Source organism: Hemiscyllium ocellatum, chromosome 36 (genome assembly GCF_020745735.1).
Source record: "Hemiscyllium ocellatum isolate sHemOce1 chromosome 36, sHemOce1.pat.X.cur, whole genome shotgun sequence".
In the NCBI taxonomy this organism is placed as follows: domain Eukaryota; kingdom Metazoa; phylum Chordata; class Chondrichthyes; order Orectolobiformes; family Hemiscylliidae; genus Hemiscyllium; species Hemiscyllium ocellatum.
The window spans coordinates 45,158,728-45,180,221 of NC_083436.1; the positions used below are offsets into that span (position 1 = coordinate 45,158,728).

The 21,494-nt window shown below is 44.5% G+C and overlaps 1 protein-coding gene across 1 annotated transcript in view; it reads right to left on the bottom strand.

Annotated features, from left to right (window-relative positions):
- Positions 1–21,494, bottom strand: part of LOC132833218 (protein phosphatase 3 catalytic subunit alpha) — a 305,175-nt gene that overhangs the window by 88,510 nt on the left and 195,171 nt on the right. The window contains exons 4-5 of the mRNA XM_060851304.1: positions 20,949–21,060; positions 12,733–12,878 (exon numbers count right to left, since the gene is read on the bottom strand). Coding sequence (XP_060707287.1) covers positions 12,733–12,878; positions 20,949–21,060 — 258 coding nt within the window. The remainder of the gene's footprint in view (positions 1–12,732; positions 12,879–20,948; positions 21,061–21,494) is intronic.

Here is a 21,494-nt window from a genome sequence, read left to right on the forward strand (position 1 = left end):
GACAAACAGGAAGACAGCTAACAATCCGCATACATGAACATCAACTAGCCACGAAACGACACGACCAGCTATCCCTAGTAGCCACACACGCAGACAACAAGCAACATGAATTCGACTGGGACAACACTACTATCATAGGGCAAGCCAGACAGAGAACAGCCAGGGAATTCCTAGAGGCATGGCATTCATCCACAAACTCCATCAACAAACACATCGACCTGGATCCAATATACCAACCACTACAGCGGACAGCTGAAACTGACACCCGGAAGCGGCAAGGACAGACCACTATAAATACCGGAAGAAACATCAAAGAAGCGCTTTGCAGGAGGCTCCAGAGCACTGATGATGTCGCCTAGCTAGGGGACGAAACGTTTGCAACAAGAACTTCCAGCTCGGCGAACAGAACCACAACAACGAGCACCCGAGCTACAAATCTTCGCACAAACCTTGAACAATTGATCTCTTGGAACCTGACATATCCCTCATTGCATTACAGCCAGTCTCGATATCAGAAACTTGGGTGTTCATGTTACATTCCCCTGAGAATCTATCACTCCCTACATGTTCCAAAACAGCATACTTATTAGAAATGGCAAGAGCCACAGCAAACTCCTGTAATACCAACCTACCTCTCTTGCCTTTCTTGTAGTTAACCCATCTATGTGACTGTATCTGTGGCTTTTCTACCTTCCTATAATTCCCATCCATCATATCCCTAGTTCAATTAAATTCCTCATTGCCTCAAACTGGCAATCCTACCAATCCATTCAATCTGACAGGATTCATAATCAATGACATTTATTGCAGATATAATCCTCAGTAACTTCCTGAAACTCCCACATCCGACAAGAGGAGAATATCTCTCTACCAAAGGCCATTTTGTTCCTTCCAATCAGCAGACTCAGAAAATAGCACCATCTTATTGCTCTATAAAACACTGCTCCAGGCTAACTTAATACTTATGGCTTATATTTTGAAAATTTAATCAAGAGACAAATCCCAATAAACATTATCAAGAACAAACCCATTTTACTCGCTATTGTAGATTTACAGCAAGACTATTCTTAAAACTATTCACTGATCTGTTTCTGTGCTGTGACCTCTCCCAAACAGGTTCCTCCAAGATCAGTTGTGAATTTCACTGTTGGTTAACTTTCCCAGATGCACTCTGAGTCCAGCGATAAATGAATTCAAACAGCAAAGGCAGTAACTGTGCAGGTTCTCTGCTGTCAGTTAGCAGTGCGGGTTTCTTGCTCTCTCTCCCTTACAGACCACATGTCCTGCCTTTGTCTGTTGCTCTCCCCTTTAAAAATGCTGTTGTTTTGACTTTTTTCCCCAAGTTCCAAAACAATGCAACAGCATAGAAAACTGTAAGTGCTGCCCCTTGAATACAAGGAAATTACCTCCAACACCATAAATACCTCAAGAAAAAAAAAGGAGCAGCCTGTTACAGCCAGAAATGTTTCCATCCTCCAATCTCTAGAATTCCCTTCCTAAACCCCTGCTGCCTCCCTCTTTCACAGGCTCTTTCAAATTCACTACTTTGCCCAAGCTGTTAGCCCTCTGACCAAATAGATCCTTCTATAACATTCGTTGGACAACCTTCTGATGAAACAGCCGTGTTCAAGACGCTAGATAAATGCACATTGTAATGAAAGACAGGGTGAAAATGAGCTTTGTGACCTAGTGCATGGTCAATCTCCATCCCCACACAACCTGCCCATTCCCTTCCCACCAACAAATAAAATCAAATCACATTTTCCTGAAGTGGAAACTCTTCCACTCGTTAGTTTTAACGGAGAGATTGTGCTGCTTATCAAATCCCACTACTTCACCAGTCACACCATTCGGCTTAATATCTTTATTCAATCATTCAAATCCTTTTTACAAAAGGATCCAGAATAAAAGACTTTCACAGGTTTCTTCAACAAACTCAAATTGATCTGTTTATTACAAAATAAATCACTCTTAAAACCGTGTGATGAATACTGGTGAACAACTGAACCATAATCCATAGTTAGAACATGATTCCCCCACACGCCACAGACAGACAAAGACACATACAGAGACAGACAGACAGATGGACAGAGAGAGAGAGAGAGAGAGAGAGAGAGAGAGAGAGAGAGAGAGACACACACACAGACAGATGGACAGAGAGAGAGACACACACATACACAGACAGAGACACAGATACAGAGAGAGACAGACAGACAGACAGACAGAGACAGACACACACGACAACAAATTCTGCAGAGTGGCATGCGCTCCAACAAGAGAATAAAGGACACCACTCGTGCCAAGAGATTGAAACTAAGGAATGGAATTTGGTGAATCCTCATGGCCCATCAGAATGCATTGACAAAGTTGAATTGCAAAAACCATAAACTGATGGAGGTCATCTGTTCAGATTGAAATTAAGTTTTTTCCCCGAGTCTTGGAAAGTGGCCATATTTCATGATTTTGCAAAACTCTGTGGGGTCATCCTTCAGCCACTGATGCTCCAAAAAAAAACCAGCCGTTGAAAGAGTTACTGAGCTTGGTTGGTTCCTTACAGGTAACTTCCTTGTGGTATCCTACCAATCAGGCATGTGGCTGCAGAGTTTGTCTTTACAAATCTGACCTCTCATTTTTCCCTCCAGATTGTAACTTTCACCGTTGTTTTTGGATGTGTTGAGGTCATGGGGTTAAACTCTCTCTCAATTTTGATTGGAGCCACAATAACATGTTGCAGCTATACAAAACGCTAGTGCGGCCACACTTGGAATATTGTGTATAGTTCCGGTCACCATATTTCGGGAAGGATATGGAAACATTGGAAAAGGTGCAGAGGAGATTTACCAGAATGTTGCCTGGTCTGGAGGGAAGGTCTTATGAGGAAAGGCTGAGAGACTTGGATCTGTTCTCATTGTAAAGGAGGTTAAGGGGGGATTTGATAGAGACATTCAAGATGATCAGAGGATTAGATAGGGTAGACAGTGAAAGACTTTTTCCTAGGATGATGATGTCAGCGTGTACGAGGGGGCATAACTGCAAATTGAGGGGTGATAGATTGAAGACAGATATCAGAGGCAGGTTCTTTATGCAGAGAGTGGTAAGGGTGTGGAATGCCCGGCCTGCCAATGTAGATCAGCTGAAAAAGGAAATGGCCCTGGGAATTTTCTTCCTTCTGATGACTTGGGTTCTATTTTTACTGACTAAGTCTGTGAGGGGTTGCCTTTTGGATTAGTGGCTGCAATTAGATTCCATTAACATTTAAAGAGGAACTGGGAAATCTGCTCAGCATCCATCAGCCACAAGTATTAAACCTGAATCAGATGACTTTTATTTACCCACAGGATGTGGGTGTCGCTGACCTGCCCATGTCTAGCTGCCCATTGTGAAGGTGGGGGTGAGCTGCCTTCTTGGAGTCACAGCAGCTTCAGCTGTAGATTGACCCACAATGCCCTTGTGGAGGGAATTCCAGGATTCTGACCCAGTGACAGTGAAGGAACGGTGAGATATTTCCAAATCAGGGTGGTGAGGGGCTTGGAGGGGAACTTGCAGGGGCTAGTGTTCCCATGTATCTGCTACCCTTGTGCTTCTAGACAGAAGTGGTTGTGGGTTTGGAAGGTGCTGTCTGAGGAGATTGGGTCACCTTCTGCAGTGCATCTTGTAGATCGGAGCAAGTGAGGACTGCAGATGCTGGAGATCAGAGTCGAGAGGGTGGTGCTGGAAAAGCACAGCAGGTCAGGCAGCATCCGAGGAGCAGGAGAGTTGACGTTTTGGGCATATGCCCTTCAACGGTCTCCTGCTCCTCGGATGCATCTTGTAAATAGTTCGCACTGCTGCTACTGAGCATCAGTGGTGGAGGGAGTGGATGTTTGTGGATGTGGCGCTACGTGGGCTATTTTGTCCTGGATGGTGTCAAGCTCCTTGAGTGTTGTTGGAGCCCTCCCCATCCAGGCAAGTGGGGAGTATTCCATCACATTCCTGAGGTGTGCCTTGTAGAAGGCAGACATGTTTTGCAGAGTCAGGAGGGGAGTTCCATGCCGTAGTATTCCGAGCTTCTGACCTGTTCTTGGAGCCACTGCATCCCTTGATTGTTTGTGGGATCTTGCTGAGTACATCCTGGCTGCTGCATTGGAAAGAGTTTCTTTGGCTGTGAAATGCTTTGGGTCATCCTGGGGGGCTGTGATAGGCACAATATAAATTCAAGTTGTTCTTTTTATAAATTCATTCATGGGATGAGGGCATCTCTGGCTAGGTAGCATTTATTACCCGTCCCTAATTGCCAAGAAGCTAGTTAAGAGTCAACCACATTGCTGTGGGTCTGGAGTCACATGGAGGCCAGACCAAGTAAGGAGGGCAGTTTCCCTCCCTCAAAGACATTAGTGACACTGATGGGTTTTTCCAACAATTGATGGTTGACTTCTGAGTTATCATAATCTCTTACTTCCAGATATTTATTGAATTCAAATTCCACTACATGCCATGGTGGGATCTGAACCCAGGCCCCCACAACATGATCTGGGTCTCTGGATTAACAGTCCAGTGATAACACCACTCTGCCACTGTCTCCCAATTACCTGCCCTTCTAACACTGAAGCACTAGCATCTCTCAGCAACATTAAAAGCTGAAATACTTCAGCAATTGGCAACAAGCCAAATGTTGTGGGTTGGCCTTTTCGATTAGAAAGGGGAGAATGGACCATGATGATGATGATGATGATTTGTATTGTAGCTAATACAACTTGACCCCAATGACAGCGATCATTCCAGAGATCTGAGGAGCTGTCAATCATCAGGACTGAGCCCTGAGCTGACCATCAGACCCACGAGCTTGTTACAAGAGGAGAGCACCTATTCTCTGTGGTTGGACAATTCTATCCAAAAGCTTAGAAAAATGATTCGGTCATTATCTTATTGTAATGTGTGGGATCTAGCTTTGTATAAACCGGTTGATACATTGCCTACATTATGGGGAACAACATTTCAGAAAACCTTCACGGACTCTCAGACACTTTGGGACAGACTGAGATTGAGAAAGATGCTACAGGAAAAAAAGATCAAGTCTTTTTTCACTTTGGTATCAGGGGGGTGAGCTATCAAAATCAAGCTATAGCTCAGGGCCGATTACAGCTCATCTGCATCTCAACTTTTGCACTGACTTAAAGGTAAAGTTATAACATTCCAAACCCATAATCACTTCCATCTAGAAGGACAAGAGCAGCAAATATATGGGAACACCACCCCCTGCAAGTTCCTCTCTAAGGGACTCATCATCCTGACTTGGAAATATGTTGCCTTTCCTTCAGTGTCACTGGGTCAAAATCCTGGAATCCCCTCCCTAAGGGCATTGTGGGTCTACCTACAGCACATGGACTGCAGTGGTTCAAGAAGGCAGCTCACCCCCACCTTCTCAAGGGGCAACTAGGGACAGGTAATAAATGCTGAGCCAGTTAGTGACACCCACTTAAACATTTGCCTTGTCAACATTGCTCCACCTCCTGTGAGGAATACATGATTATACAGTAATCTTTGATGAACCCTCCAAAACCAAGACTCCTCCATGTGTGGGCAAATGGCTCAACTGCTCGTGTTCAGCCTCTTGTACTGGATGGCCCAAGCCCACCAATGGGAATTGTTCTCTCTTTCCATTGGATGTGAGGAATGCACAACTGAGCTGGATCCATTGACCATGGATAGACTCCAGACACGTCCTCTCACAGAGCTTAATGCTCTGAGACTTTTCACAATTTTATCTGAACCAAATGCTCACTTTCCACCTACTTCTCAATGAGTAAGATTGATTCTGATGTTCAATGACGGATGTTAGTTCTTTAAACTGTTTAAAAGACACACGAACACTTTCAGACATTTGCTAAACTTAAGGGAAATGAGCTAACCCAAACCTTCTGCCCTGCTCCTGAGTGCTCCTTGCTGACCAATCTTCTATTGCAGTGAACGGAGGGGAATTTTACAAGGGGGTTTCCGGGAGCAGGTCACAAATAAAGCAATCTGCAGGAACATGTTGTGCCTTAACCCTTCTACCAGGAATGGTTGCTATTTATAATTGCAATTCACAATCATTTCAGGTGAGGTAAGCATGTTAAATAGGAGTTAAATCTGGCAAAAAACCAAGGCAGGAGAACTGGCAGCTGTACAAAGAAATCACAAATTATCCAGGAATCACAAATCACCACAGTCCAATCCAGTTTCAAACACACATGCATGCGTGCACACACTCCAAATTAAAATGCCTAATTAATTTTGTTCCTGTCCAATTCTAGGGTAAGATTAAAACAAGTACACATTGCATCTTTTATTAAGCTGAACTACAAGACATAAAACAAGCTTTTCTTTATTTAGTGTAACTTCAAGAGTCAACAGCCTTTTTCATGTGTTACTTCAAAGAAACATCTTTGGTAAGTCACCGATGTGGTTAACTTGCTGCAGACATTAAATAATTCATGTGCGCTGTAGCATTGAAGAGCTTCAATAAATCTTAAAGTAAAGCAAACTCATAAATATTGATAGTTTTGCAGATTGTAAGTCTGACAAAGAATTATTACCAACTAGTAAATGAGAAAATGAGATGAACAGGCACAGAAGCAAAAGCCTTCATTTCTGTTACAGGGAGGTAACTGTTCTTGGAGAAGCTGGGATGGGGAACACAGGTCAGCAACACCTCCAACTATCCACAAGGACCAAGAAATACTGCCCTCGGACTTGACAAACCTGGCAGAGGTTGTTATATAAAAAAAATCACCAACATGACTACAAACATTTGTTTCCAAGTTTTGTTTTAACTTGGTAGTTACACTGACAGCAAATGCAACAATCTCTTGACTGCATTTTGTCTTTTAAGATAAATGTTATCTTAACAGCTTAGGAAAGTCTCCTCCCACCAGCATCTCCAGGGAAACTGGGGATGCACACCAATGCTGCGACACCCTCATTATCTGGATGAATTTTTAAAAAGTCACATCTAATCTTTGCTTTTTATTTTGCTTTTTATAATCCTCATCTTTTTCCCTTGCTGTCTCTCTGCAACATAGACTCTCAGATTTCTGCAATCATTAGGTTGTTTGAGCAATTCTAATTTGTACTCAATCTCTGATGCTTAGTTTTAAAAAAAAAATCTTTGATGTTTCAAAATGTCGGTGGTGTCCGTCATGGGAGAGTGGCTTCTTGGTTTCTCATTCAGTGCCATCCCAGATGAGCTGCAAACTCAAACTGCCTCCTTCATCCAAACCCTCCGACCCAATCCTTAAAACAAAATGTGATTTACTTTTTTAGTTGGGCTCCTGACCCAATTTGAAAGCAGCCCACATCAACTTGTGTGTTTATCCCACTGCTGAGGGAAGTACCGAGATTTTGAACACTGACACCTCTTCATTGCTTATCTACAAATTGGGATACCACATGAGCATCACAAACAGAAACCCACATCCTACCAAGGTACTCGCAGACGGCAAACACTTGGGGAAAACTAAGTTGCATTATTAAGCAAGTACAGCCTGGGTTATCCAGTTTTGGCCGTTTAATTACTTGTGAAAGGGGCTCTCTCTGGCTCACTCTCTTGCTTCTTAACCTTAGTGACCTCTCTTTTAGTCACCCCTCCTAGTTTCATTTCCTTTGGTTCAGTGAGAGATTAAATTTGAGACACACCATCCTGAGCTAAAAGTGCCAGAAAAACACAAGTGCGTGTTGTGGGTCACTGACTCAAACCAATGTTCCTGACTTGTAAACCCGCCCATAACCTCCTGAAACTCTGGGTGTGATGTTTGGTGTTTTTTTTAAAACAGTGTTGGGGGAAGAGTACGTGAGGTGATGACAAACAGTTGATGCTCACTGATGTAATACTCCAGGATTGGATTCGGAGCTGAGGGGTGAGGGAAGGAGACTAGCTCACTCTATCACAGTCCCCAACACTGACACACTGGATACCAGGCACTGCCAGACAATTACAGCCTGAAGACAAATACCAACGCCCCCCTCCCCTCACGTCAGTGAAAGGCAACACCTTGTGAAGGGACCCAGTGAGAATCCCAATATATTGCTGACCTTGTCTTGTTGAGGGACAGGGATGTCAGAGGGAGTCCAGTCAAGTTATTTGGCTGGAATTGAGAAATAAAGAGATGATCATCTTATTGGGATTGTATTGTAGACCCCCTAATAGTCAGAGGGAAATTGAGAAACCAATTTTTAAGGAGATCTAAGTTATCTGGAAGAATAATAGGGTGGTTATGGTATAGGATGTTAACTTTCCAAACATAGACTGGGACTGTCACAGTGTTAAGGGTTTAAATGGAGAGGAATTTGTTAAGTGTTTACAAGGAAATTTTCTGTATCATCGATAGTCGCAGGTGAGGTGCCGGAAGACAGGAAATTGGCAAACGTGGTGCCACTGTTTAAGGAGGACGGTAAAGACAAGCCAGGGAACGATAGACCAGTGAGCCTGACATTAATTAATGGGCAAGTTGTTGGAGGAAAGCCTGAGGGACAGTATTTACGTGTATGTGGAAAGGGAAGGACTGATTACGGATAGTCAACAAGGACTTGTGGGGGAAATCATGTCTCACTAACTTGATTTTTCTTTTGAAGAAGTTTCAAAGAGGATTGATGAGGGCAGAGTAGTCAATGTAATCTATATGGACTTCAGTAAAATGTTCCACGAGGCTCCCCATGGGAGACTGGTTAGCAAGGTTAGATCTCACAGAATACAGGGAGAACTAGCCATTTGGATATAGAACTGGCTCAAAGGTAGAAGACAGAGGGTGGTGGTGGAGGGTTGTTTTTCAGACTGGAGGCCTGTGACCAGTGGAGTGCCACTAGGATCAGTGCTGGGTCCACTACTTTTTGTCATTTATGTAAATTATTTGGCGGTCAGTATAAGAGGTACAGTTAGTAAGTTTGCAAATGACATCAAAATTGGAGGTGTCGCAGACAGCAAAGAAGATTACCTCAGATTACAACAGGATCTTGATCAGATGGGCCAATGGGCTGAGAAGTGGTAGATGGAGTTTAATTCAGATAAATGGGAAGTGCTGCATTTTGGGAAAGCAAATCTTAGCAGGAGTTATACACTTAATGGTAAGGTCTTATGGAGTGCTGCTAAACAAAGAGACCTTGGAGTGCAGGATCATAGCTCCTTGAAAGTGGAGTCGCAGGTATATAGGATAATGAAGGAGGCGTTTGGTATGCTTTCCTTTACTGGTCAGAGTATTGAGTACAGGAGTTGGGAGGTCATGTTGTGGCTGTACAGGACATTGGTTAGGCCACTGGTGGAATATTGCGTGCAATTCTGGTCTCCTTCCTATTGGAAAGATGTTGTGAAACGTTAAAGGGTTCAGAAAAGACTTACAAGGATGTTGTCAGGGTTGGAGGATTTGAGCTATAGGGAGAAATTAAATAGGTTTGGGATGTTTTCCCTGGGAGTATCGGAGGCTGAGGGGTGACCTTGTAGGGGTTTATAAAATCATGAGGATAAGATAAATAGACAAAGTCTTTTCCCTGGGGTGGGGGAGTCCAGAAATAGAGGGCATAGGTCTAGGGTTGGGGGGTGGGGGGGATATAAAAGAGACCTAAGGGGCAACATTTTCACACAGAAGGTGGTATGTGTGTGGAATGAGCTGTCAGAGGAAGTGGTGGAGGCTGGTACAATTGCAATATTTAAAAGACATCTGGATGCGTATAAGAACAGGAAAGGTTTGGAGGAATATGGACTGGGTGCTGGCAGGTGGGACTAGATTGGGTTGGGATATCTGGTCGGCATGGATGAGTTGGACCGAAGGGTCTGTTTCTGTGCTGTACATCTCTGCGACTCTATGACCCCACTCAGTCTACCATCTGTGTCTCCAATGCCCCCACGTTGGAAGCCCCTCCCAACTCAGCAGACAGAAACGAGTAACGGTCCCAACACTGCAACGACATAAATCACTGTCTAACTAAGTTCAGGTTGGGAATAAATCCTTCCTAAGGCCCATCACTCAGTTATTTCATAATCTGTCCAGCTGCGATCCATTCGACATCTGTCGTCCCTCAATCCAAAGATGACATCTGATCCCAGTTGCGAGTATCTGCCTTGGATCTTCGTGTAACTGAACAGACCAATTTCTAACCCATTGGATTGGGGGTCAGAGGACATCCCTCGGGCAATAGGACCTCTTCCTTCACTCTGCCTCATTGTTAAGGCACTGAGCTTCTCTGTATGAGGCAACTTGATCAGTCATTTTGGATGATTGTTAGTGATCTCCAGGCAGTCATTAACAATGATGCTGCTGCGTTTCAAAGAAGGTTCCACAGTGTCTTTCCAACGTTTTCTTTCTCTGCCCCAGAACACTGGCTGTTCAAGAGGCAGTAAACACGAGGACCCTGCTCAGCGTCTTGTCACAGAGTCTAGGGGCAGTTTTGTCCTCGTGTTTGTGCAGCTTGCATCAAGGAGGATGCTATATCTGTTCAATCATCCTTCCACTGAATCCAGAGAATATAGCGGGGACACTGGAGTTGCTGACGGACTCTCTCTTGCGCTCTTGTGTCATTGATACAAGAGAGATAAGCTGTCACTGCACTACAGGAGCAGGATAATGACAAGTGCCCTGTACACTCGATTCTCACACCATCGGAGGTTCCTAGGAAGGACTCTACTTCTTCGCCTCTGTTGGCATGGTGACCCTCAGGTTAAACTCACTGCAAGTCGTCCCTCTCTTTCTCTCTCCTGCGAGAGCAGCCCTATGGTCTGCTAAGACTATGCTGACTTATCTTTGCATGAGGTCCTGTGGGAGTCTGTGCTGACACTGCTGTAGTAGGGAAAGGCAGAGCTGCTCCAGGAGTTATTCTCATCAGTATTATCTTTAGAGAGAGGAGGCTGCTGAGCTTCGAGAGGTGCTGGACACATTCCAGTCTTTCCTTCAATGTACGAGGGAGGTGGAATGATTAATTGGCCAGAGGCGGTTCATAGGAATTCTCTGTGGCAACACCTGTAACCCATGAAGGGAGCTCCAAGTTATAACACAATGAGATCAAAGGAGAGCTCCCTTCTCTTCCCCAGTTCAGTTACCAGATTCACTTCTGTGGAATACTGTAACCTCACAGCTGTGGCTCCATAAGACATAGGAGTGGAAACAAGGCCATTCTGCCCATCGAGTCCACTCCACCATTCAATCATGGCTGATGGGCATTTCAACGCCACTTACTCGCACTCTCCCCATAGCCCTAAATTCTTAGTCTCACAAGGAATTAATCAATCTCTGCCTTGAAGGCATTTAACGTCCCGGCCTCCACCGCCCTCCGTGGCAATGAATTCCACAGGCCCAACACACTCTGGATGAAGAAATGTTCTCCTCATTTCTGTTCTAAATTGACCCCCTTCTAATTTTAAGGCTGTGCCCATGGGTCCTAGTATCCCCGCCTGTTGGAAACAACTTCCCAGCATCCACCTTTTATAAGCCATGTATTATCTTGTAAGTTTCTATTAGAACTTCCATCAACCTTCTAAACTCCAATGATTACAATCCCAAGATCCTCAGCCAATCATCATGTGTTAGGCCTACCATTCCAGAGATGATCTGTGAGAATCTCCACTGGACACATTCCAGTGTCGGTAAGTCCTTCCTGAGGTGTGGGGCCCAAAACTGGACACAGTATTCCAAATGGGGCCTAAGAGCTTTACGAAGTCTCAGACCAACCAATAACACGCTTAGTTTCAGAGTCAGGATGTTACTGGTTCTGGTCCCATCCCAGACAGTGAGCACAATACCAAGATGGACACTCCTGGCACAGAGTTGAGGGAGTGGAGCTTAGTGAAGATGCCATCTTTCATTAAACACAGGCTCATCAATCAGTTAGATGTCAAAGAAGCAACAGCCACTGTACAGTCAGCATTCATCCTTCAACCAAAGTTACTAAACAAATTATTTGGTCATTATCGCACAGAGGTTTGTGGGATCTTGCTGAGTACATCCTGGCTGCTACATTTTGTACATTATACCAGGGACTACACTTTGAAAGTGTTTCTTTGACTGTGAAGTGCTTTGGTTGCCCCCTGGGGCTGTGATAGCCACGATATAAATTCAAGTCGCTCTTCCGAACACTGAAGTACTAGCAGCTCTCAGCAACATTAAAAGCAGAAGTACTTCAGAAATTGGCAACAAGCCAAATGTTGTGGGTTGGCCTTTTTGATTAGAAAGGGGAGAATGGGCCATGATGATGATGATTTGTATTGTAGCTAATACAACTTGACCCCAATGACAGCGATCATTCCTGGGGTCTGAGGAGCTGTCAATCATCAGGACTGAGCCATCAGCTGACTATCAGACCCACCAGCCTGTTACAGACAGAATTAAACCCCACAACAAGAGGAGAGCACCTAATCTCTGCGGTTGGACAGTTAAAAGCTCAGAGGCTTTGAGTATCTGCATGCTCTGTGTTTAGAAGGAACTGAATCTGACTGTAAACAACTCACTATTCCCAACCCTCCATCCCCAGCCACGTGCCCACCACACCCTCCCCCCTGTAAACACCCCCTCCCCCCCACTCTGATAGCTCATGGTGCTTTGTGGATGTTGGATAGTTCAGTTTTTCCTGATTCATGGATGAGTTGGACTGAAGGGTCTGTTTCTGTGCTGTCCCTCTCGGTGACTCTGTTGTGAAGTAGTCAGCTCCAGGAAGTGAAAATGATGATATTGAAAATAATAAGCAGTGTCACAAACTAACATAACAGTTATTTACAGGGAAGGCTGCACTTACTTTCTTAATATCATCTAAGGTGTTAACCTCAGGAGACAGACCACCGTGAACACACAGGAACTGCTGATTCATCAGTGCAGCTAAAGGGAGGCAGTCAAAAGCATCCATGCATGCGTCGTATATCCGTTCAGAATATTTAATTTTGCCTATTGGACAGATAGATATCACATTAAGAGTTAATACGATCAAAACCACAAATGCAGCAAGTTAATCATCATCAACTCTAACAGAATTCAAGTAGATTAGACAGGCATGTTCTGTCCACCTCCACAGATTGACATACTCTGATATGCTTAAAAACCTTACCTTGTTTTTAAAAAAACTTTTTGTCTAAATAACCAGTTGTGGGTGTTGTACCTCAGGTTTTAAGCAAACACAGAGATGGTTAGCTCAGTTGGTTGAATGGCTGGTTTGTATGTAATGCAGGGTGGTTCCCACTCTGTCTGAGATGACCATTCTCTTTCTCAACCTCTCTCCTGACTTGAGGCATGATGACCCTCAGGTGAAACCACCACCAGTTGCCTCTCTCTAATGAGAGAGCAGCCCCTCTGGTCTGGTCAGTCGATGGAATATTCAACTTTAATCAAGAATCCTAAATGATAGAGGGCCTGGAGAGAAAGTAGGAGAAGGGGACTGAGTTGGAGGATCAACTACGACTACAATGAATGGGCCAAATGGCCTGCTATTTTCTATGTCACGATGGACTCAGGCATGTTTGCTTCGAAGGGTGAACATTGCAAATAGTACTGTGCTGCGTGGGCGGACTGTCATCTGATACAGTCTGGGATGGTTTGCCAATGCCTTCCATTCTTTGGTCACTTGGGAAGGAAATGCACCTCAGCCCTCACGCTGTCGGTGCTCATCTGAAGCAGACGGTCACCATCCAGACAACGGAGCTCATCACCCCTCCCCTCCCCTTCCACTACCCACCACCCACTCCAACAAAAAGACCAGATCACCATCAACAGCTCTTTTCAGCATGTTCAAGGAGGATGCAAAGCCACTGGAGAAAACGTACAAAAAGACGGTACCAGAACGTAGAGATCACAATTGTGATGAGAGTAACCAGGTCGGGACTCTTATCATTAAGCGAAGAAAACGTTACGGAGTCTGACAGTGGTCTTTAAAACTATAAAAGGGTTCATTACGGGAGATACGGAGATAAAGATTCCACATGGAAGACACTCAAAACAAGGACAGTAATCCAACTGGAAATTCAGGAGAGGACACTTTCACTGGGGAATGGGGAGAATGTGCAATTTGCTCCCATGGGGGTGGGATGAAGGCGAACTGTATGGATACAGTTAGGGGAGGAGTGAACAATAACAGTAGGCAAGGGTGTGGTAACCAGGGGGGTGGGAGAGGCAACATAAATATATCAACCACCCTGAACAAAACAGTCACAACTACTCAAAACTCAACAGAAGGAGAGACGGCAATGTCAGACTGATTGATCATTTGAAGAAATGTCTATCCCAGTTTCAGAGGTAGCATATGGGTCCTTTGGAGAATTACAAATTGCAGAGATGCGCTCAGGTCGAGGTAATGCTGATTTATTCCAGTTCACCACGTGAGCAGAGAGGGGCAGGTGAATGGAGCCCTTGGATCGGTGGTATTTTTAGAGAGCTGTGAAGTGGATCACTGCTCGAGACAAACATCACTGGCTCCCAGCCAAACCTGATATCTCAGGGAAGCAGCACAAGGCAAAATACAACTTGTTCTTCCAGGGAACTGAAATATTTCCAGAGAAAATTGTGAAATGCAACTTGTTTAAGACAGAAATGAAAATAAATACCTAAAGTGAAAGTAATTAAAGCTCGCACATAAGATAGTTGTTATTTCACATTACTCTTCAGTGTAAAGGACAAAGGTAGCAATTATCTTCTAGTGACAAAGGAGGGAATTCAGAATGTTAGCAGCTCAAGATATGGCTGCCGATGGGAGGGAAATAATAATTGGAGAGAGGGAGGGATGTAGGAGGAGGTTACAGGGCTAGGGAGGGGGTGTAGGAACTGTAGGAGGTTACAGATATGGGGAGGGGGTGTAGGAGCTGGAGGGGGTCACAGAGACAGGGAGGGGGTGTAGGGACAAGAAGGGGTTTACAGTGACAGAGAGGGGGTATAGAGGCAGGAGGAAGTTACACAGATAGGGAGGGATGTAGGGACTGGAGGGGCTGACAGAGATAGGGAGAGCATACACAATAGTGAGGGTTTTTCTGGGCGTGAGTGACGAACATCTGAGCCACGGAGGATTATAAATGATAGACTTGGTGGGATAGAAGCCTTTCCAAAAGGTACCGCTCTGAAGGAGGCCGAGCAGCCAATAGGCAACTGACTGGGCCATGAGGTACACTGTTAATCATCACAATACTTTCAGACGCAGGGAGTGAGAGGGAGAGCTTTCCAAATGCTCAAGAACTAGAAAGAGTGTTGGTGCAAAGAGACTATTTGAAGTTATATTGTCATGGAGAGGAAGGCAAAGCTCATCAAACAGGCAAATGGAATGCCGGCCGCTGTCCCGAGGTCATGGACCAGCTGAGAAGGACATGGTCAGCCCAGGCCCAGAGTCTCCGCACCAGCTCTCAGGAAGAGGTTACTGCTGTCTGAGGAAACTCATGGCCTGGGGTTTCAGCGTACAGCAGCAGACCCTCTTCCAAGTAAAACCAGGCAATATTGACTCCGGCAGAGGGTTGGAATTCTCTTCCATAATTGACAGTTACTGGTGCATCACTAGTTGGGAAGAGTTTTGTTCACTAATGGATAGAATTCTGATTACAGACCAACAGGTAGACAGGGTAGTGAAGGCGGCATTTGATACACTTGCCTTGTCAGTGCATTGAGGATAGGGGTTGGGAAGTCATGTTGTAGCCAGACGAGACATTGGTTAGGTCACTTTTACAACACTGCATTAAATTCTGGTCTCCCTGATGTTGTGAAACTTGAAAGGGTTCAGAAAGGATTTACAAGGATGTTGCCAGGGTTGGAAGATTTGAGCTACAGGGAGAGGCTGAACAGGCTGGGGCTGTTTTCCCTGGAGCGTTGGAGACTGAGGGGTGACCTTATAGAGGTTTATAAAATTATGAGGGGCATGGATAGGGTAAATAGACAGAGTCTTTTCCCTGGGGTCGGGGAGTCCAGAACTAGAGGGCATAGGTTTAGGGTGAGAGGGGAAAGATATAAAAGAACCGGAGGGGAAACCTTTTCACACAGAGGGTGGTACTTGTGTGGAATGAGCTGCCAGAGGAAGTGGTGGAGGCTGGTACAATTACAATATTTAGAAGGCATCTGGATGGGCATATGAAAAGGAAGGGTTTGGAGGGACATGGGCCAAATGCTGGCAAATGGGACAAAATTAGTTTAGAATATCTGATTGGCATGGACAAGTTGGGCCAAAGGATCTGTTTCTGTGCTGTATGACTCGAGGACAATGGTCTCACTGAATGACAGACCAACCTGGAAGGGGTGAATGGTCTTCCCTGGTAATATAACTGGATGTACACAGTCATGGCGGAGCCTTTGGGTGTGCCTGGAGAGAACCATATGGGGTGAAAGTGTGGGCAGTAATGACCATTCAATGTCCTTTGGAAATGATCAATTGTCTCAGATTCCGGTCCCACCCTCTCCAACGTACAGGCAGAGAGTTCCAGGCTGTTTCCACTCACTGCATCAAAATTATCCACTCTCGCCTGATCCTGCGCAGCACTTTCTCAAAACCCTAAGGTGATGTCCCATTGTCTGACATGAGGATTTCCTCATCTATCTTATCCAAACTAAAGTTAAACACCTCGAACAAACCTCCTTTCAATCTCACGTGCTTCAGAGAGAACATCAATCTGACCTTGTGGCAAAAATCCTCCGTTCTCAAAATCATTACAATGTCTCCTGTACACACAATCTCAAATCCTCACATCCTTCCTCAAGTATTGAGTCTAAACTTGGATGCACTAACCAGAGCCCAGCCAAGTCCACAATAATCTTGCTGTTTTGCACTTGATGCCTTTTCAAGCCCCAGGTGCCACACACTTTGTGAATCACTTTCAATTTTTTCTGGCACCTTCGAGCTCTCAGAACTGAGCTCTCACATCACTCTGTTCCTGCACACACTCCCAAACTGTCCTTCACCATTAGGTCCACATTGTCCACCCCTAACAGTTCAAACAGAAGGTTATACAAGACACTGGTTAGATCTCAGGTGGAGCACTGTGCCCAGTTCTGGGCATTGTACTTTAGGAAGGGGGTCAAAGGCATTGGAGAGTGTAGAGAAATTTATGAGAATGATTCCAGGATTAAGGAATTTCTGATTTGAGGACAGATGGGAGAAGCTGGGATGATTCTCCTTGGAGAAAGGAAAACCCAGGGGAGATTTGGTCGAAGCATTCAGACACTAGCCTGAACACAGACAACAGGGAGAGAATGTTTCCTCTTGTTCAAAGATCAAGAAGCAGAGCAGATAGATTTAAAAGAAGCAAATGCAACACGAGGACAAATGTCCCTGCAGCATGGGGGATAGGGTCTGGATTTCACTGAGAGTGCGGCAGAGGGAGGTCCAATTCAGACATTCAAAAGGGAATGAAGTGGTTACCGGAAGAGGAAAAGTGAGTACGGTTACAGAGAAAAGGCAGCAGAGTGGCGGGAGATGCATTGCTCATTTGGAGAGTCTGATTCAATGGGCTGAATGGCCCATTCTGTGTTGCACCAATTCTGTGATTTGTGCCTTTTGCCAGAATGAACCACTTCACAAAATCCCAACTGCCACACGTCTGTCCATTCTACCGGTGCAATCAGAAGTAGTCCCACTTGGTAAGACACGGGGGTAAACCCTTCTCCTAACTTAAACCAGCATCACAGAAAAGATTCACTCTATACCGTAATCTGGTAAAATTCAAAAGGCAAAGAACTATCCCAGAGGTCACTAATTAAAGTAAAAATTAACAACTTTATTCTTTAAGTCCAGTAGAGAACATTAAAACCAACAATTATTTACAACTCCTTTTTTTAAACCCATCTTTTACCTCCCACTCAACAATACTAGTCTGTTAAAAGATCTTGATTAAGATATACAAAAAAAATGTAATCATGTTTCAAAACCAGTCACCCTTTTGTAGATTTTCCTCTGTAGATTCTCTCCAGGTCAGTCTTGATGTTCTGTTGCACAAACTCCCCACAGACAGGTACCTTCCAGAGAGCTCTTCAGCTAGCAGTCTACATTTGGTGGTTTTTGACAGTTCTCCCCATGACTATTCAAAATGTCTACTTTTATACCCCAAAACATCAGATTGTTTCATTGTTTTTAACATTATCAAAATACAAAATTCAAATTTGATTGGATTTCGGTATATCGAGTATAACTTAAAATGACAGACCGAATTTGAATTTGTTCTTTGTATCATGGCAACCCATCTGCTGCTATTTCTTTTGATCAAGTGTTACATTGTTATCTTTTTTTTTAGACTTACAGTGTGGAAACAGGCCCTTCGGCCCAACAAGTCCACACCGACCCGCCGAAGCGCAACCCACCCATACCCCTACATATACCCCTTACCTAACACTATGGGCAATTTAACATGGCCAATTCACCTGACCCGCACGTCTTTTGGACTGTGGGAGGAAACCGGAGCACCCGGAGGAAACCCACGCAGACACGGGGAGAACGTGCAAACTCCACACAGTCAGTCGCCTGAGGCAGGAATTGAACCCAGGTCCCTGGCGCTGTGAGGCAGCAGTGCTAACCACTGTGCCACCGTGCCGCCCTAATTGTTCAGGACTCTGAGCTTTGTCAGTCCTTGTTAGCTTTTCAACTCTCTTAAAGGTACATTACACCTCTACATCTTCATAACACCACGATCCCATAGGAGTTCACAGGATTGATCACCATTAAACAATAACATTGTCTATCTTGGGGCCAGTATTTAAGCACACAGAGAGAAAGGTTCTGAACAGAAATAGAAATCAGCCACAATTGTTCTCCTTTCCTTCACTGGTTCAGTGGATGGTTCCTACACAGTTACAAATCTCATCTCAGTGTGATCCTATACAAAGTCAATGGGAGGAAACTTCCAATTTTGATGGAAATAGTTTGGATAACTCCTAGCATGATGCATATTTATTGAAAGTTATTTAAATCTATTCATCTTGAATATTTATGGCAAGGTGGGCTGAAAGAATTGTATCTCCTTCTCAAAACAGTTTGTCAAATAATGCATTCAGAAGCTTTCAGTCTTAAACATCCTCCCACCCTGCAGTCTTCCCTGATCTCTGCTTATCTCCTGTTCTGGCCTCAAACATCTCAGTTTGCTATCCTTCCCCAGTTGATAACTGCATCTTAAACAGTCCAGATCTGAAGCTTTAGAATTCCTTCGTGAAACCTCTCCCGTTCTCTACCCTTCTTGAGACATTCCTTAAAACTCAACTCTTTGGTCAAGCTGTTGGCCACCAAGCCTCCAAGCTCCTGTAAGGTTCAGAGACAAACCAAAAGGAGGAGCTATAAAAAAAGTTGAAAGTTGTTGTTGGCATCAAACCAATTCTGATTCAGTGGAGTTATTGAAACCCAGTACATTTTACAGGGTGACAAAGCTGGGTTCACTTGGTAGCCAGTCAGTAAGGTTTGCAAGTGCGAGAGAGAGCGCGAGAGAGACAGACACAAAGGGGAAGACAGAGGGAGACACACACACACAGAGCGAGAGTGACAGCGAGAGCGACATTACAGGCTGCTCTTTTATTATGCAGTGGGTGTGTTCCTGTATGACCCCACACTGTATAAAAATCCTGCAATAAAAAGAGCACTTAAAGTACTGGCGATGCAATCGCGATATTGCCAACACACACTTTAGAAGTTCACCCTTTAGAAACAGGGCCCCCAGTTTGTCAACCACCTTACAGCCAATTCACATTGATGAATAGCATGTTTTAGCAGAACAACCTGTAGTTGGTAATAAGTTTCAACACTTTTTTTTAAACAAACTATACACTTGACAGCAACAGAACCAACAAGACTCTCCTCAGGCATTCCAACAAGAGTCAAGCCAACTATAAACCACTGTGAATATGCTCTGGAGTTGCAATGTGTGATGCCTGTGTCCCAGTGTTTTTGATGAATCAAGTCACACTCAGGCACTTTGTGGAGTGTCTCTCTGGAGAAGTATTCAGTGGGAAGGAGAGGTGGCCTTGATGCACCTTCACTTTGACAACGGATTATAAAGAACTTCACACTCTGGTTAACTTTCTCCTTGCATCCTTGCCTCAAATATTAGTCCATTTATTTTTTGAAAAATTAAATGTGACTGATCAGGCTGCCTGTTCTCACTTGGGGTGTGCTAGTCATACTCCAAACCACAGGATTATTCCAGCCCTTAGCCGGAAGCTGAGGGGGACAGAGATCAGGCAGCAACGAGACAACCTCTGAAACAATGACAGGCTTTTACAAGAGGTTTTCTGGGGACATCATCAGTCACTTCAAACTGTAGCTTTTTACCTGCTCCTTTGACGTATAATAAAAGCAGGTCACAGGAACAGAAGGCAATGGAGCAACATTTGGCCAATCATACCTGTGTCTTTGAAAGTTATCTAATGGCACCATAGCCTGCTTTCCCAAACTGTCAAGTATTTGACCAAATTCCCTTTTGTTTTTAAAATTTAACCGATTTTCCTAACCAACCTGTTCAGAGATGTATTACACACCTTTGGAGCAGGTAGGACCCTGGCCTCCTAGTCCAGAGATAGGAACACTACCACTGCATCACAAGTGGGTCCCCAAATTTTAGGAAGGTTGTAGGAGAGCTTGCTTCCACTGCCCTTTCAGGCAGCATGTTCCAGATCACAACCACTTACTACATCAAGAAAAATTAGCTCCCTCTGTCATTATGGTCAATTGCCTTAAAGCTGGGTCCTCTCGCTCCTACATCTCCCGTCACTGCAAGCAGTTTCTCCGATGAATGAAACACATCCATTTTGATCATCTATATTAAATCTACCCATAACCCTCTCTGCCCGAAGGAGAAAAATCCCGATTTCTCCAGTCTCTGTACATTCACATTAGTCCCTCGGTCCTGGCCTTGTGTGGGGTAATCTCTACACCCTCTGAGGGGCCTTGGCAATTTATATAAACCATGGAGCTCAGAATTGGGTACAATATTCTGGTTGAGCTCTAAACAGTCATTAACGAAGGTTTTCACAAACAGCCTTGTTAACCCACCAGAATGAGGCACAGTTCATACTTACATTCTTGTTTAAAAGTGAAATATTCCGTCAAATGCCGACATTCATGGTTTCCACGAAGTAAAAACAACGTTTTTGGATACAAGATTTTCAAGGCCCAAAGGTACAACACACACTGGAAAACGAGAGAGAAAGGATGTGAATTATGGAGATGATCATCACAGGGACTGTACATATTAGTGAGCAGTGTTCATCAATGAGCATCACTGCAAACATTTCTTACCCGTCCCGAATTCCCTTGGACAAGGTAACCAGCTGCCTTCAGGAACTCCCGCAGCCCACTTGGACAAGGTAACCAGCTGCCTTCAGGAACTCCCGCAGCCCACTTGGCTCAGGATTTTGATTCAGTGACAGTGAAGGAATGGTGATATATTTCCAAGTCAGGATGGTGAATGCCTTGGAGGTGTTCCGGTATATCCACTGTCATTGCCCTGCTAGATGGAAATGGTTGTGGGATCTAAGGATCTTTGGTGAATTTCTGCAGAGCATCTTGTAGATGGTACACACTGCTGCTGCTGAGTGCCGGTGCTGGAGGGAGTGAATGTTTGT